The sequence below is a fragment of the Hemibagrus wyckioides genome, linkage group LG12, assembly GCF_019097595.1.
Source record: "Hemibagrus wyckioides isolate EC202008001 linkage group LG12, SWU_Hwy_1.0, whole genome shotgun sequence".
Classification (NCBI taxonomy): domain Eukaryota; kingdom Metazoa; phylum Chordata; class Actinopteri; order Siluriformes; family Bagridae; genus Hemibagrus; species Hemibagrus wyckioides.
In genome coordinates, this window is record NC_080721.1 from 4,012,782 (window position 1) to 4,026,734 (window position 13,953).

Below are 13,953 nucleotides of genomic sequence, written 5' to 3' on the forward strand. Positions count from 1 at the left end.
CAGTGGCAGCTTGGCAGTACTGGGGCTTGAATCCCTGCTTTTCTGAGCACTAACCTTGGAGCCACCACTGCCCCTAGACATGTACCTATAGCCCTGTGGACACTGGCTATCTGCCAGGGTCCTATGTCATTTGGAACCAGCATATCTGCTGCAAACTTGGTGAGAAGATTCCAGCAGTAGATGGATGGATGTCACTGGTATTTATAACAAATCCAGAAGAAGGTGACTTGCATAGCTTGGTTACTGTCTTGGTAGAGTTTTGCCTGTTCTCTCTATGCCAATGGTGTTAACTTTAATAGTCTTTGAGGATGTATGTGATACCCTGCGATGGACAGGTAGAAGATGTGTCCACCATGCCCCTGACCATTGCTCTTTTATTATTTTCCTCCTCACAGGGCATGCTGATTGAGGGACCACCAGGACCCGAAGGACCGACAGTGAGTAAATCTATATGAAAGTCAATTGGTAATATAAAGAAAGCCTTTGAGTCTGGTGCATCAAATGAAGTTTTTCTTCAAACAGTTCTCTGTATTACTTTACTGCAGGGTCTCCCTGGTCCTTCAGGGCCTTCAGGACTGCCGGGCTCTGTGGGTGATCCAGGTGAAAGGGTAATTGTTGTTTTGGTCATGGTTTTAAAAGAAGCAAATATTCTGTATTGCACAAATATTAATGTTTAATAAAAGTCAAATTTGTGATCATTCTTTTTAATCCCTTCTTCAGGGTCTACCCGGGAGAGCAGGTCTGCCCGGAGCTGATGGTGTCCCTGGACCTCCTGGGTCATCTGTCATGCTTCCAGTATGACAACTGGGTTTCTTCTTTGATCTATTATTATATCTTCTAATAAATTTAAGTGAAATACTTAAATGAAATATTTTTCATTTGAATTCTTTAATAATACAAAAGGAAGATAATAATTGAATCCTGTTTGTAACATTGTTTAATTCTAAAATTTTTCATGTGCTAGCTAATGTTAGCTTGATGAAAACATGGACTCTTTGCTAGATAACTGATAAAGTTTTGATAGAGTAGATGTTTCTTTTGAAATGATTGGGTAAAATCTTAATATTGTCTTAAATGTGCTTGTTTTTTGTCCTCTAATGATCATTTTAATCCAATAGTTCCGCCTTGGACAAAGTGGTGGGGATAAAGGACCCGTTGTCTCAGTTCAGGAGGCCCAGGCTCAGGCCATTCTGTCTCATGCTCGGGTATGTAGCTCACCCTTAAGAGTGATAAGTAGAATAAATAGTGATTAGTAATGAAGGAAAAGTACAGAGAAAGTATCCTTCTGTAAAAGTATAACCTATTAACAATTACAAGTGGATAAATCCAGCCGAAAACTGAAATGCAGTTTAATGACGATCTGATAGCTACAGCGCTAACTACACTGTATAGCTTTAGAAGGTCATGAGGCTTGACTAAATTGTTTTTATTTTTTTCTTTCTATAGTCAGCTTTGACAGGTCCACCCGGGCCGATGGGTTTTACAGGCCGACCTGGAGCCCTGGTATGAAAGCCCACTTTTTTTCACTCTTCTCTGTGTTTCATGACACACCGCTTATGTACATGCAACATTATCTTGTTCTTGGGTGTTTTTTAGGGCTCGCCCGGCAGCCAAGGTATAAAGGGAGAGAGTGGAGACCCTGGTCCACAGGTTTATTGTTATTTTTTGTTTACTTTTTAGGATTTCTGTCTGTGTTTATATTTTGTCTCTTAACACTCACTTATTTATTCTACAGGGTCCCAGAGGTCCTTATGGAATAGCTGGTCCTCCTGGTAAATCTGGTAGAAGAGTAAGTACCCGTCACTGAGCTGTGTGATTTAATCTCCAGTACGTTTTGTTTTAGTGTACCCCTGATGTTAATGCTCATGGTGCTGTTCCAGGGCCGAGCTGGAGCTGATGGAGCTCGCGGAATGCCAGGAGAGCCTGGTGCTAAGGTCAGGTGTTTGGTTTTAGCCGTTCAGTGTATCATTTTCTTATTGAGGATTCAGATAACTGATGTCTTTCCTGTGTGTCTGTTTTAGGGAGATCGTGGTTTTGATGGATTGCCTGGTCTACCAGGAGATAAAGGTTATCGGGTGAGTTCTGCAATCTCCTGATTTTCTGGATCGACCCTGTAGCATCCATTCAACCACCACCAAACTCCACAACAGCTTATTCCAGGAGAACTAATCAAACCCATCCCTCTTTCCAGCTGAGAATCGTTGATCAACTAAATATTTGGCCATACTATTTCAATATTAATGATATAAAAGCAAGATCCTACCTGTTATTGTGTTGTTGTATTGACTATTAGTGACTATATGATATCGCTTAATTATGTCTTGATCCATGACTTCATCTTATACCACTTCACACATTTGTTCTGTTCAGGGAAATTCTGGAATAATGGGACCACCAGGATCCCCAGGAGAGGATGGAGAAAGAGTAAGTATGACTAATAGTCTCTGATTAGTGAATTGTCTATACTCTCTATAGCCACGTCTCTCAATCTTTAACCAGACCAGGCCTCTTATTCGGTAATCTTTTATCCAGGGGGTTGATGGATATTGTAGGGATTTAGTTCACATCTGGCAACACTGATTAATATCAATAAAAAGACAGAATAATAAAAAGATGCTGTGATCTTAAAGGGTTCCTTGGGAATTCTTCAACTATAGAAATGGCTTTCTGATGTATTTGACTATTTGAAAAGTCCTGCTCTGTAGCATGTTTACATCATATTTATTGCAAAATGTCCCTGATCGAATGCTGAAGCATGTTTTCTTCCTTTTTTTCCAAGGGAGATGATGGAGACGTTGGACCCAGAGGACTCCCTGGTGAACCAGTGAGTGTTTCCGTCTATCACACGTCTTCTACACCAAAATCAAATTATCCTTCAGAGGTTAAATGCAATATTAACAATTCCTCACTGATTATTTTTTATTTCTTAGGGACCTCGTGGGTTGCTGGGGCCTAAGGGACCCTCAGGAGTTCCTGGACCTCCAGTAAGAATTCATTCTACACAAAACTGCTTTTTATTATACCCAAAATACATTTTTGTTCAACCTGTTACTTGAATCTTACATTATTTACTCAGCCAGTGTTTATTATTGTCCAGCTGGACTTACACGGACACTGTAGGTGGTCACTAAAAACACTATAATTTTGCTGTTAAAATGAATTTGTAAATCATATCTAGGCTTTTCTTGCCTAGACAAGACAATATATATATATATATATATATATATATATATATATATATATATATATATATATATATATATATATATATATAATAAATATAAATGAAACATTATTCTTACTCTCCGAGAGCATTAACTTCACTACTTTATCCTCTTTAAGGGTGTACGTGGAAGTGATGGACCTCATGGGCCAAAAGGAAGCTTGGTTAGTAAAATTCTTTGATGATTTTTTTTTTCAAATGCTTTGCTTCAGCACAACTTTAGTGTTTAACTTGTTTCCTCATGTTCATTAGGGACCTCAAGGAGAGCCAGGACCTCCAGGCCAGCAGGGAGCTCCAGGAACACAGGTTAACATCAAGCTTTTAATCAAAAACACAGAAGTAGAAGTGTATAGTATATCGTACTTTCACACGATAATTGTTGTTATTTTGCTGTTTTTTGTGCTTGTTTTTTTTGTGGAAATTTACTTGATTTGACAAAATTTCAAGAACAGGATTCTTCTTTTAGCCTCCTACCTGAAGAGGGCAATTTCATGACCTCGAGTTCTTGCGGAAACATAATTTTTTTGCTCACAATTAACTTTTGGTGCGTGATATATAAACAAATCAAGTACTCCATGGTGATATATGAAATATTTTGGATTAAAAGTGTGTGTGTGTTATATCAGACCCGGACACGCTAATCCCGTTGTCTAGAATAAAATGGGGGTTATTTTCATTGTAATTCTGATTGTATCATTTTCATTTAATTACCATGAAGCTTCACAGTATTTTTTTAACATTAATTAACTAATCATTTTTGTGGAGACCCACAGAGATACGTAGCTTTATGCACAACGTAGCGTGGTCAAGTGATTTGGAGTCCTGAAATATACTAGAAATATGGCTTTATTTATTTTGCTTTTTGAGGTCAGGATAAATTTACCAGGAATTCAAAACACAACAGAACTTTATACATTTACCAACATTTATAATAAATAATATAGATTTAAAGCATCTATAGTTTAATAGTGGCTTATTTCTTGAGGTCGAACTAAATGACAGCCATATATGGCAACTACTGCATATAACTAAATATGAAAAGATTAGAATCTTACAGAAACTGCTAGATTTTTCCCAGAATCCTTGGCAGGTTGCTGTATGATGAAGATGAAGCTTTTTGTCACTAAATTTTTTATATCTAAAAATATAAAAGTCTCAAAAAATGATCTTTAGTGAATTTTGAAGCTATTGCTTTGCAGCTTTACTCAATAAAGCATTTTTTTGGCGAAATTAAGGCCAAATCAAAACAATTTCGAACAAGTTTCTTGTAATCGCTATACGGTCGCACTACATGATATTTTCTAATACATGCAGTACATTATATATTAGATGCAGTAGATATCTATACATTTTATTTCTTTTATTAGTCTGCACCACATGATTAACTCATATATTTTTTGATTTACAGGGAATGCCCGGCCCTCAAGGTGCACATGGTCCTCCAGGAGAGAAGGTAAAGCTCAGAGAATGCCCCAGGTTTTAGACAGGTGCACATTTTCTACTCTAGGTTCCTGAAATCTGAAATTTTTCTTTGACATTTCTCAGGGACCTACAGGAAAGCCCGGTCTGCCAGGCATGCCCGGAGCTGACGGTCCTCCTGTAAGTCTCTTTATTTTCTCATTCACTGGTGTCTACTTTAACCATGACTAGTACTAGCAGATCAGTCCCGTTTGACTGAAGGACTGTTCTGTTTGGGATTCTGTTACTTTAATATACAGTATTTTTTCCATGCAGGGTCACCCAGGAAAGGAAGGTCCATCTGGAACTAAAGGAAATCAGGTGAGTTTGTGTAACTCTCAGAAAGAAATTCTACTTCAGAATCTTCAAATTAAACCACAGATCCTCAGATTGAACTGTTGATGGATTTCCTAGAACCTCATGACTCAAACGTTTTTATGTTATCGTTTCTATAGTAACAGCTCACTCGAATCGATCCCTAATGTGTTCCTATTTAACAAACACACTGTGACGTTTTCTCTAAGGAGACGTTTATGGAAGGAGTCTCCAGTGTCAGCACTTTGTAACAGTCTGTTTATACAGTAGCTGCTTTTACATAAACCAGAACAGGAACTAACTGGTTTTGTGGACATTCCATGACATAGTTATACAACGCACAGAGCTGATAGTGATTTTTGGAAGATAATGTTGTGCAGGAGGTTTATTAGAAACAGAATCAGAAATCAGATTCAGAACCAGTTCGAGGTCAAGGAGAGGGACCTCTGGTGGCCTGGAGGTGAATAGTCTCTGAGGTGTGGCTCAGCTAGTATGCTAACAAGTTATTATTTTAATTGAAGCTTTCTCTGCTATTGGATCTGATTTTTTTGATATTTTGATAACTAAACACCTCACAGCTATTGATACCACAACTAGAGGCTTTTTTTCCCCTCACTTCCCTAAAAGCAGCTATAGGCAGTAGTTTCCCTCTCCATCTTCTTTTTCTTTCTCACTTTAAATTTGTCTTTGTTAAACGGCTCCATGTGAGTGAGCTGGCACTATAGAACCAACAACACTACAGACACACCATGAATTAAGCTTTTTGTCACTATTTCCTCAGGGTCCTGGTGGTCCTCAAGGTGCTATTGGCTATCCTGGTCCTCGTGGAATTAAGGTGTGACTCATTTCGTCCGTTTACTGTTGACTGACTTAAGTGACGGAATGTCTGAATAAACAAAAATGAACCTTTTTTTCAGGGGATTCAAGGTATCCGTGGATTGAAGGGTCATAAGGGAGAGAAGGTAGGCGGTGTCTCTGTTTTAAATGACCAGTCATTGTATTATATTAGAAGCTTCACTGAGAAAAATGCTTCACTGTCCTCCATATTAAATACTTCAGCTGTTCTTGTGATCTTTGTTCTCTGTGTCATTGTTCTCAGGGAGAAGACGGATTTCCTGGAATCAAAGGAGATTTCGGTTCTAAAGGAGAACGGGTAATCAGAGCCTCATAAAGGAACTCATAAAAGAACATTACATGTTGTTGAGTTTATTCTAGAACTTTCAGTCCACATTGAAAATGAAGAATATTTCACTGATTTTGATTTTGTTTTCTATCTGCATGATTAGGGAGAGGTAGGATTACCAGGCCTCAGAGGGGAAGACGGGCCTGAAGGTCCGAAAGGGCGCGTTGGTCCTCCTGGGGAGATTGGACAACTTGGCCTGGTTGGAGAGAAGGTGAGTTTGTCAAAATAAGTGAGTTTGTCATTGTTGTGTTTTTAACTGAGATATTTAAAGCCAAATTGTCTCATTCTAGGGTAAACTCGGCGTGCCTGGTCTGCCTGGCTATCCTGGAAGACAAGGACCTAAGGTGAAATATCCTTCTGTCCATTTCACAGCATTTCATTTCATACTTAACTTTCAACAGGGTTCAATTCTTTGTAAAAGCCTGAGATGTTTATTTAAAAAAGAGATGATAATGAAGAAAAGTAATTAAATTCAGGGTTGTAGGCATCAGCAGAGGCTCGTCTAAAGCTATAATCCATTACTCTGTGGATTTGCTCACCTTTTAATATCATGAGGTGGAGTGTTTAGTGTTAATTCCGAGGTTGCCAAGGTTATGGTTTTTACACCAGATTGGAGGTAAATATTATGACTCGAGATGTATAAGGTGGCCTAGTTTCAAGATAAAACATTTCTTAACATGTTTGATATTTAATACTTAAAACTCGCACCAGTGAATAAACAATAACAGACATTTGCTGGTGAAGCGAGGTGACCTAAGGTCTGACCTAAGCCTTCATCGCACCTTCTTCCTCTTATACCTGAGAGATCACACACACACTCAGTCTATTCAGTTCTATCATCTTTACAAACTTCTAGATCAAAAACAAATTGACTTTTATGTTTCAGGGTTCACTCGGTTTCCCAGGGTTCCCTGGTGCAAATGGAGAGAAAGGTGCAAGGGTGAGTCTCACAATTCTACAGTCATTTTCATCCTGTATTTTGATTCAGTTCCGTTATATATTGATCTTATGAGTGTTGTACGCAATATGTTGGAAAACAATATCGGTAATACATTTTTTTGCCTGATTTTCAAGCACTAAAATCTCACTGTTATAATTCATCTTTATTCCTGCAGGGTCTAATTGGAAAACCTGGACCAAGAGGACTGAGAGGACCAACAGTATGATCCGGTTCCTCTGTTCTCCTCTGTTCTATTCTTCTTCTTTTGTACACTGTTTAGAAAAGAGACATATATCAAGCAAATTATTGTCACAAAATCTATGTAAAAAGTTTCAGGAGTGACTTCCTGTTTCAGGTAGACCTTAATAAACCTTAAAGATCTGGATTTGCATGATGTCTTTGTGTCAATTTAGGGGCCCAGAGGACAGAGAGGACCTCGTGGTTTGACTGGAAAGTCGGGTGCTAAGGTACATTTCCATGACACGATTCTCTCTTTATCGTATTGTTACGTTTTAATGTGCAGAACAATGAAATAGTGATATATTTTAGGGTTCCTCCGGTAGTGACGGCCCTGCTGGACCACTTGGCGAGAGGGTAGGCTCTATTTCTCTTTCTTTTTTTTAATACGTTAAGTTGAAATCATCTCACTGTATCTCACGTTCTGTTTATGTGCCATTTCAGGGATTACCTGGAGCTCAAGGAGTAACTGGATTTCCAGGACCGAAGGGACCTCCGGTATGAGAAATCATTCTTCTTTAACTCTAATTCAGATCAGAGTGGCAGAGGGGACATTTTCATTTGAATTGCTTATGGCTAAAATAGTGCTCTGGATTGATGATGAAGAATTTCAGTAGTATAGCAGACAGGTCTGGGAGAGATTTCAGCACTTTTTAACCCTTTCACGACAGGTACGGAATAAATCTGAGTGGCGTAGCGTTAGATTTCAGGTTTGAATCCCTATGAAATATCGTCCAGTTCCAGAATATTTCAAACACGGCTTATTATAAGTACATTTTACGCACATACGTAACAATGGTTTTCAATGTAAAAGCATGTTTTGTGAAAAAATTGAGATATAACTTGGTCATAACGCAAAAAGATCAACAGAATTAGCACATTCAACTTTCCCGAACCTTAAAACGAGCAGATCGACATTTTATTGGCTGATAGCTAATGATATTGTACCATAGGTTTACTTTACAGCAGAGGAGAATGAGCCGTAGGGCTGGTTTAATGAGATAAAATATCATAAACAAACAAACAAACAAACAAACAAACAAACAAACAAATAAATAAATAAGTAAATAAATAAATAACAGGCTGATTATGCCTTATACAGGACAGTAATAGTGCTATTTCGTCATTCATTTGAAATATTAGATTAAGATATATTGAGTATTCTTTTTAATTCTTAAAAACCTCACCTCTGTTCTATGAAGGGACCTCCAGGGAAAGACGGACTGCCTGGACACCCTGGACAGAGAGGAGAAGTTGTAAGTATTTTTTTTAGTTTCCTCACCAACAAAGTACCCTTTGTTTTCTTGCTAATCCTCAGGATTCCGTGTTTGAATATTAAATATTTGGTTGATTTTTTTCATAGGGGTTCCCAGGCAAGTCTGGGCCTCCTGGGCCTCCTGGAGTTGTTGGACCTCAGGTAATATTTATTTAGCTTTAAATAAACATCTTTTGGGTTTGTGCAGTATGTATCAGACTATAGGATACGAGCAGATATCTTAAATTACATTACACTACATGTACATTTACTTACATTTTCTCAGCAGTAAAATTTTGAATAAATAATGCAGGGGGTAGTGGAGCTGCCCCAAGGGGCCACAAGGGGCCATGAGATCTGAAAGAAGGACAGCTACAGTTCAGCTTAGAACTGGACCAGCACCTCCTGTGGTCAGCTGATACATGAAATACATTTCATATATTTAATTTTCTCCAGCAACTACATTCTGTGTAGGACCTCCTGTGGTCAGCTGTGTAGCACCTCCTGTGGTCAGCTGATACATGAAATACATTTCATATATTTAATTTTCGCCAGCAACTACATTCTGTGTAGGACCTCCTGTGGTCAGCTGTGTAGCACCTCCTGTGGTCAGCTGATACATGAAATACATTTTATATATTTAATTTTCTCCAGCAACTACATTCTGTGTAGGAAGTTAATTTGACAGACCACATGACTCCCAGGCCTTATGTTGATTAGGAGCATAAATCATTCCTCCTTGTGATGAGATGGATTATGGGATGTTTATGGTTGCGTAACATGCCATACTATCATATAATAATAAAAAAATTAAGAGTAAAAGTAGCAAATAATGACATTGAAATGTAGTACTCCACAAAACATCCTCCATTACCATAGGAACGCCTGAACAGAACTATGAATGGAATGATCATACATGTGTTTGGTACTGTATACTATTATCATATAAAAAAAGAGAAACCAGTACCCAAGACAAAATGTTGTGGTGGTCAGTGAAACCTAGTGACTATTTGCATTGATGCTTGTGGTCATTTCTGCTAAGGACTAGAATATTTTAGCCTAAATCCTCGGAGGTGGTTAAGAATTGGCTCTCGATCCCACACACACTTCACTTCACACCCACATACCATCGGAAATGGTTGACTCAGTGTTTTGCACTTGCTGTACTGGTCTGCTGATTCGAATAGCTGTGGTCTGAAGTGAAGAGGACCTCCGCATCCACACATTAAATATAACAGAGCTTGAAATGTTGTGGACGGAGGAGTGACCCATGATCCTCAACGTTCATCGCTACATTCTTGCATACTATACGCTACATTCTTGCTTACTACTACATTCTTGAGATTGTTTTACTTCTTTATGATTATCAAGCAGCTAATGGTCTTCTTAGCTAGTTAGCTAGCTAGACCATCATGTTACAGAAATAGCATAGCCAATAGCTTTTTAGGTTGCTGCTCAAGAACCTGTGTAATTACCTTTCATGCTTTCGGAGTTGGACAGTGCAATATCAAGTACCAGTAGTACCAATATCAAACACCTTAGGACTATGACACCATGCTGATGTGCTGGTTTCTGATATTGATACCTGTTATGAGAATAATTGCTGAGGTTTTGATACCATTCTATATTGAGAATGAGAATACCTCAAAGTTCTGGCACTCCTTCAAAGAGTAAAAATTTCTCCAAATACTGAAACCATTCTCACTGGAGATAAAAAACGTTCTTTATCAAAGATCAGAAACTCTCAAAGTCTTGATACTCTATTAAAGAAGATTCTTGGAGATCACGTATCATCGCATATCCCAGCTGAGGAAGTTGGGGTCAAAGCGCAAAGGCAGCTTTGTTACAGTGCCTCTGGCTTGCTCAATTACCCAACAGTGGTTGTGCTGGGGCTTGAACCCAGAGACTTAACCACTTGAACCACTACATAGTTCAATGACCTTAAATGTCACTTCCACATTACTTGATAGCCCTCACTGGACACAGAGCAGGTCTGATCTCTTATGCAAGGGCAGACCATGCCATCAAGCATTTGACAGGAATGCTGAGTAGCATGTTTCAACACTGGTGCCCTGGTTATCCATGTCTTCCATTGGTTAATATGGCAAGTTGCTTTATTTTGAATATTTTACATCAATCCTAGTGTCTATCTGTCCCCAGTAAAGAGGATGGAATGCACATAACCAACAGGTAGCTCCAAGGCCTGTTTGGAAAGAATATGGCTAATATCACTGGTTGTAAATTTAATTCAGTGTTATATCCTGTATATATACTGACCATATCCTGACCCAAACCCTGTCTCTGCCCTCTCTTTGAACCACTTGGGCAACGAATTGTCTGTCTGGTTGCAGACAGGTAAGCTATCTACCTCCAATGATATCCCAAATGAACAGAACCACCTCCTTTGCCAGGTACATACTTGGTAAAACATCTGCTTCGGTTAAGTACACAGCTCTCACACACAAGAGATGATTTTGCAAAACTTCCAGAGTTTGTGGTTCCTTCCTCATGCTGTTGGTCAACACTAGCACCTATGACCCTTTAATTTTTTTTTTTTTTTACTTTACTTTCACTTTAAGGGTGCTAAAGGTAACACAAGGGGAAAACTTTGTAGTTAACATTCAAGCCTGCATCCAGTCTCTATACCAACCGACCTCAAGCTTAAAACCACTGCCTCTGTCACTGCAGCCAGTGTGAAGCTTCACTATGCTCTTAAACATGCACAAGATGCCATTAATAGAACTGGTACATGTGAGGAATTGACCGATAACAAGCTACCAGTTTCTCTGTGCTGTAGTGTTTGTGGATATTTCACAGATTTTGTCTAAATGTTTATTCAATCAGAAATCACCAATCAAAATATCACTAATAAATCTTAAACAGTTGAACAGAAAGCCAAGGAAATGCCTCATTGTGTATATGTCTTTACTTTCTCCAGAATATTAAAATATTTTACTGAGGTCAGGCCAACTGTGCTCATCCTCACTGGTAGATTATCTTCAGGTGCACACAGATAGTTATAGCACCTACTACACTGTGTAGCATGAGAAAGTCTACCTCAGGCACTGCTGGTGGACCATGTGGTGCTCACGTTCCTCATTGCTCTTTTTGTAAGTAGTTGGTACATATAATTATATTTAGGTATCATCCTTTTATATATCTAGGGTCCATCTGGAGAAACAGGCCCATTAGGAGAGCGGGGCCACCCTGGACCCCCTGGACCACCAGGTGAGCAAGGTCTCCCTGGACCGTCAGGCAAGGAAGGAACCAAAGGTGATCCTGGTCCCCCTGGCGGCCCAGGAAAAGATGGACCTCCTGGATTGAGAGGTTTCCCTGGAGAGAGAGGACTCCCTGGAACACCTGTAAGGAAAATCAGTGATTGCAGAATTGGATTTTGTATTCGGTTCACAACTTGGAGTCACCACTACAGTGTGATTGATGTTTTCATAAGTTATTTATTCTCTTAATAGGGTGGTGGTGGACTGAAAGGAAGTGAAGGCCCAGCAGGACCACCTGGACCAGCTGTTAGTATTTAAAATTACACCTTAAAAAGGACATTGATTACATTCATATACATTTAACAGGAACTTAATTGCTGTGTAGGGATCCCCAGGTGAGAGAGGTGCTGCAGGTACAGCTGGCCCCATTGGTCCCCCTGGAAGACCTGGACCTCAGGGACCTCCTGGAGCTGCAGGAGAGAAAGGAGTGCCTGTAAGTGTCCAGCTCAGATTTACTGAAATCTAATTTATCTCAGCATATTAATAAACTAAACATAACTAAACATTGATGTGATTTGATTATTTTCCAGGGAGAGAAAGGCCCAGTTGGCCCAGCTGGTCGTGATGGCATTCAAGGCGCAGTTGGGCTTCCAGGTCCTGCTGGACCGGCCGGTGTTCCAGGAGAGGATGGTGACAAAGTCAGGAACCTATTCACTTCTACTCTTCAAAACATTCAATCAAAACATTAGTCCCTGGCTTCAGTGGCTGTTTATGCTTAAAATGATTTGATTTACCTCTCAGGGTGAGGTTGGAGAGCACGGGCATAAGGGCGCAAAGGGAACCAAGGGAGAACAGGTAAGTAAATATACTTGCAGCAAACACAACAGGGTGTTTAGGCAACCTGTTGGTATGTTTCTTCTTGCTATTATTATTATTATTATTATTATTATTATTATTATGCTTCCACATGGGATTCAGTAGAATGCTTCATATACTTAGTATTTAAATGATATAGGAACATCTTAGGAACTTTCATAGAAATTTTGGTATATGCCGCTCAAGCGCATTAATGCTACCAATAGAAAAAATTTGCATATACATTTACATTTATAACTATGAAACATGATGTCATGGAAACGTGATTTCACATTCCATTCATTCTTTGGATTATAAGTTAATTATCGCATCTGATTTTCCACCTGTATTTTTTCACTTCTTCTCCTACAAGTCTAATTTGCATAATTTGGTAGATGGCATCAGGTGACCAATCCAAACAAAGCATGTTCCTCAGATTTTTTTATCTTTTTTGTCTTCAAACTTGACAGTCTCCTAATTGGAAGCGTATATTGAGCAACATGACCTAAAGTTAACAAGTTGATTTGTTCAACTTGACAACAGGAAGTGAGGCAATATCTCAGCAACAGCTTTCCTTCAGACTTAGTATATCTCATTTAAGTGCTTTTTGCATCTATATTTTTAGACAAAATTGTAGACACAGTGTAATTGTAACAAGATAACTGTTGATTGACAGGGTCCTCCTGGTCCACCTGGGACGACTGGCACTGTTGGACAGCCTGGCGCTCCTGTAAGCATAACTCTTTCTAATTTATGTAACTAACAACCCAACATTTTGTAATATTTTAACAATCTTATTGAAATGTCCTTTTTGTGAGCTTGTTCTTGAATTCATTTTTTTCCCATTAGGGTGCTGATGGTGAAACAGGTGCCAGAGGTCAGCAGGGCGCATTTGGTGCTAAAGGTGATGAAGGAACTAGAGGGTTTCCTGGTCCTCCAGGCCCGATTGGGCTACAGGTATCAAACTAAATATCAACACGACTCAGATTAAGATTTTATATACAGTAATGCAATGAGAATATTTTTTTAATCTAGGGATTGCCAGGCCCAGCAGGAGAGAAGGGTGAAACAGGAGATGTTGGACCACTGGTGAGTGTTGAGAATTTATGCTTGCTGGGATGAAAAAAGATAGGATTGTATGATGTGATGAACATTGCCTGTTGTAAATCTTTCTTAAAAACTGGACAGAATATGGCACAAACATGACTCAACCCCCAGACACTTCAATGCTTAATTAAAGAGACTTGAGAAGAGAAGTTGTAGAAGAGT

At 39.1% G+C, this 13,953-nt stretch overlaps 1 protein-coding gene across 3 annotated transcripts in view; it reads left to right on the forward strand.

Annotated features, from left to right (window-relative positions):
* Positions 1 to 13,953, forward strand: part of col11a2 (collagen, type XI, alpha 2) — a 58,747-nt gene that overhangs the window by 36,293 nt on the left and 8,501 nt on the right. For all 3 annotated transcript variants that reach the window (XM_058404275.1, XM_058404273.1, XM_058404274.1), the window contains 37 exons: positions 396 to 437; positions 546 to 608; positions 721 to 795; positions 1,119 to 1,205; positions 1,447 to 1,503; positions 1,597 to 1,650; positions 1,736 to 1,789; positions 1,881 to 1,934; positions 2,022 to 2,075; positions 2,371 to 2,424; positions 2,780 to 2,824; positions 2,931 to 2,984; positions 3,343 to 3,387; positions 3,476 to 3,529; positions 4,632 to 4,676; positions 4,769 to 4,822; positions 4,958 to 5,002; positions 5,778 to 5,831; positions 5,914 to 5,958; positions 6,096 to 6,149; positions 6,283 to 6,390; positions 6,470 to 6,523; positions 7,066 to 7,119; positions 7,295 to 7,339; positions 7,533 to 7,586; positions 7,669 to 7,713; positions 7,801 to 7,854; positions 8,559 to 8,612; positions 8,720 to 8,773; positions 11,776 to 11,973; positions 12,082 to 12,135; positions 12,215 to 12,322; positions 12,420 to 12,527; positions 12,631 to 12,684; positions 13,361 to 13,414; positions 13,534 to 13,641; positions 13,720 to 13,773. In XM_058404275.1, the coding sequence (XP_058260258.1) occupies positions 396 to 437; positions 546 to 608; positions 721 to 795; positions 1,119 to 1,205; positions 1,447 to 1,503; positions 1,597 to 1,650; positions 1,736 to 1,789; positions 1,881 to 1,934; positions 2,022 to 2,075; positions 2,371 to 2,424; positions 2,780 to 2,824; positions 2,931 to 2,984; positions 3,343 to 3,387; positions 3,476 to 3,529; positions 4,632 to 4,676; positions 4,769 to 4,822; positions 4,958 to 5,002; positions 5,778 to 5,831; positions 5,914 to 5,958; positions 6,096 to 6,149; positions 6,283 to 6,390; positions 6,470 to 6,523; positions 7,066 to 7,119; positions 7,295 to 7,339; positions 7,533 to 7,586; positions 7,669 to 7,713; positions 7,801 to 7,854; positions 8,559 to 8,612; positions 8,720 to 8,773; positions 11,776 to 11,973; positions 12,082 to 12,135; positions 12,215 to 12,322; positions 12,420 to 12,527; positions 12,631 to 12,684; positions 13,361 to 13,414; positions 13,534 to 13,641; positions 13,720 to 13,773 (2,349 nt within the window). The remainder of the gene's footprint in view (positions 1 to 395; positions 438 to 545; positions 609 to 720; positions 796 to 1,118; positions 1,206 to 1,446; positions 1,504 to 1,596; positions 1,651 to 1,735; positions 1,790 to 1,880; positions 1,935 to 2,021; positions 2,076 to 2,370; positions 2,425 to 2,779; positions 2,825 to 2,930; positions 2,985 to 3,342; positions 3,388 to 3,475; positions 3,530 to 4,631; positions 4,677 to 4,768; positions 4,823 to 4,957; positions 5,003 to 5,777; positions 5,832 to 5,913; positions 5,959 to 6,095; positions 6,150 to 6,282; positions 6,391 to 6,469; positions 6,524 to 7,065; positions 7,120 to 7,294; positions 7,340 to 7,532; positions 7,587 to 7,668; positions 7,714 to 7,800; positions 7,855 to 8,558; positions 8,613 to 8,719; positions 8,774 to 11,775; positions 11,974 to 12,081; positions 12,136 to 12,214; positions 12,323 to 12,419; positions 12,528 to 12,630; positions 12,685 to 13,360; positions 13,415 to 13,533; positions 13,642 to 13,719; positions 13,774 to 13,953) is intronic.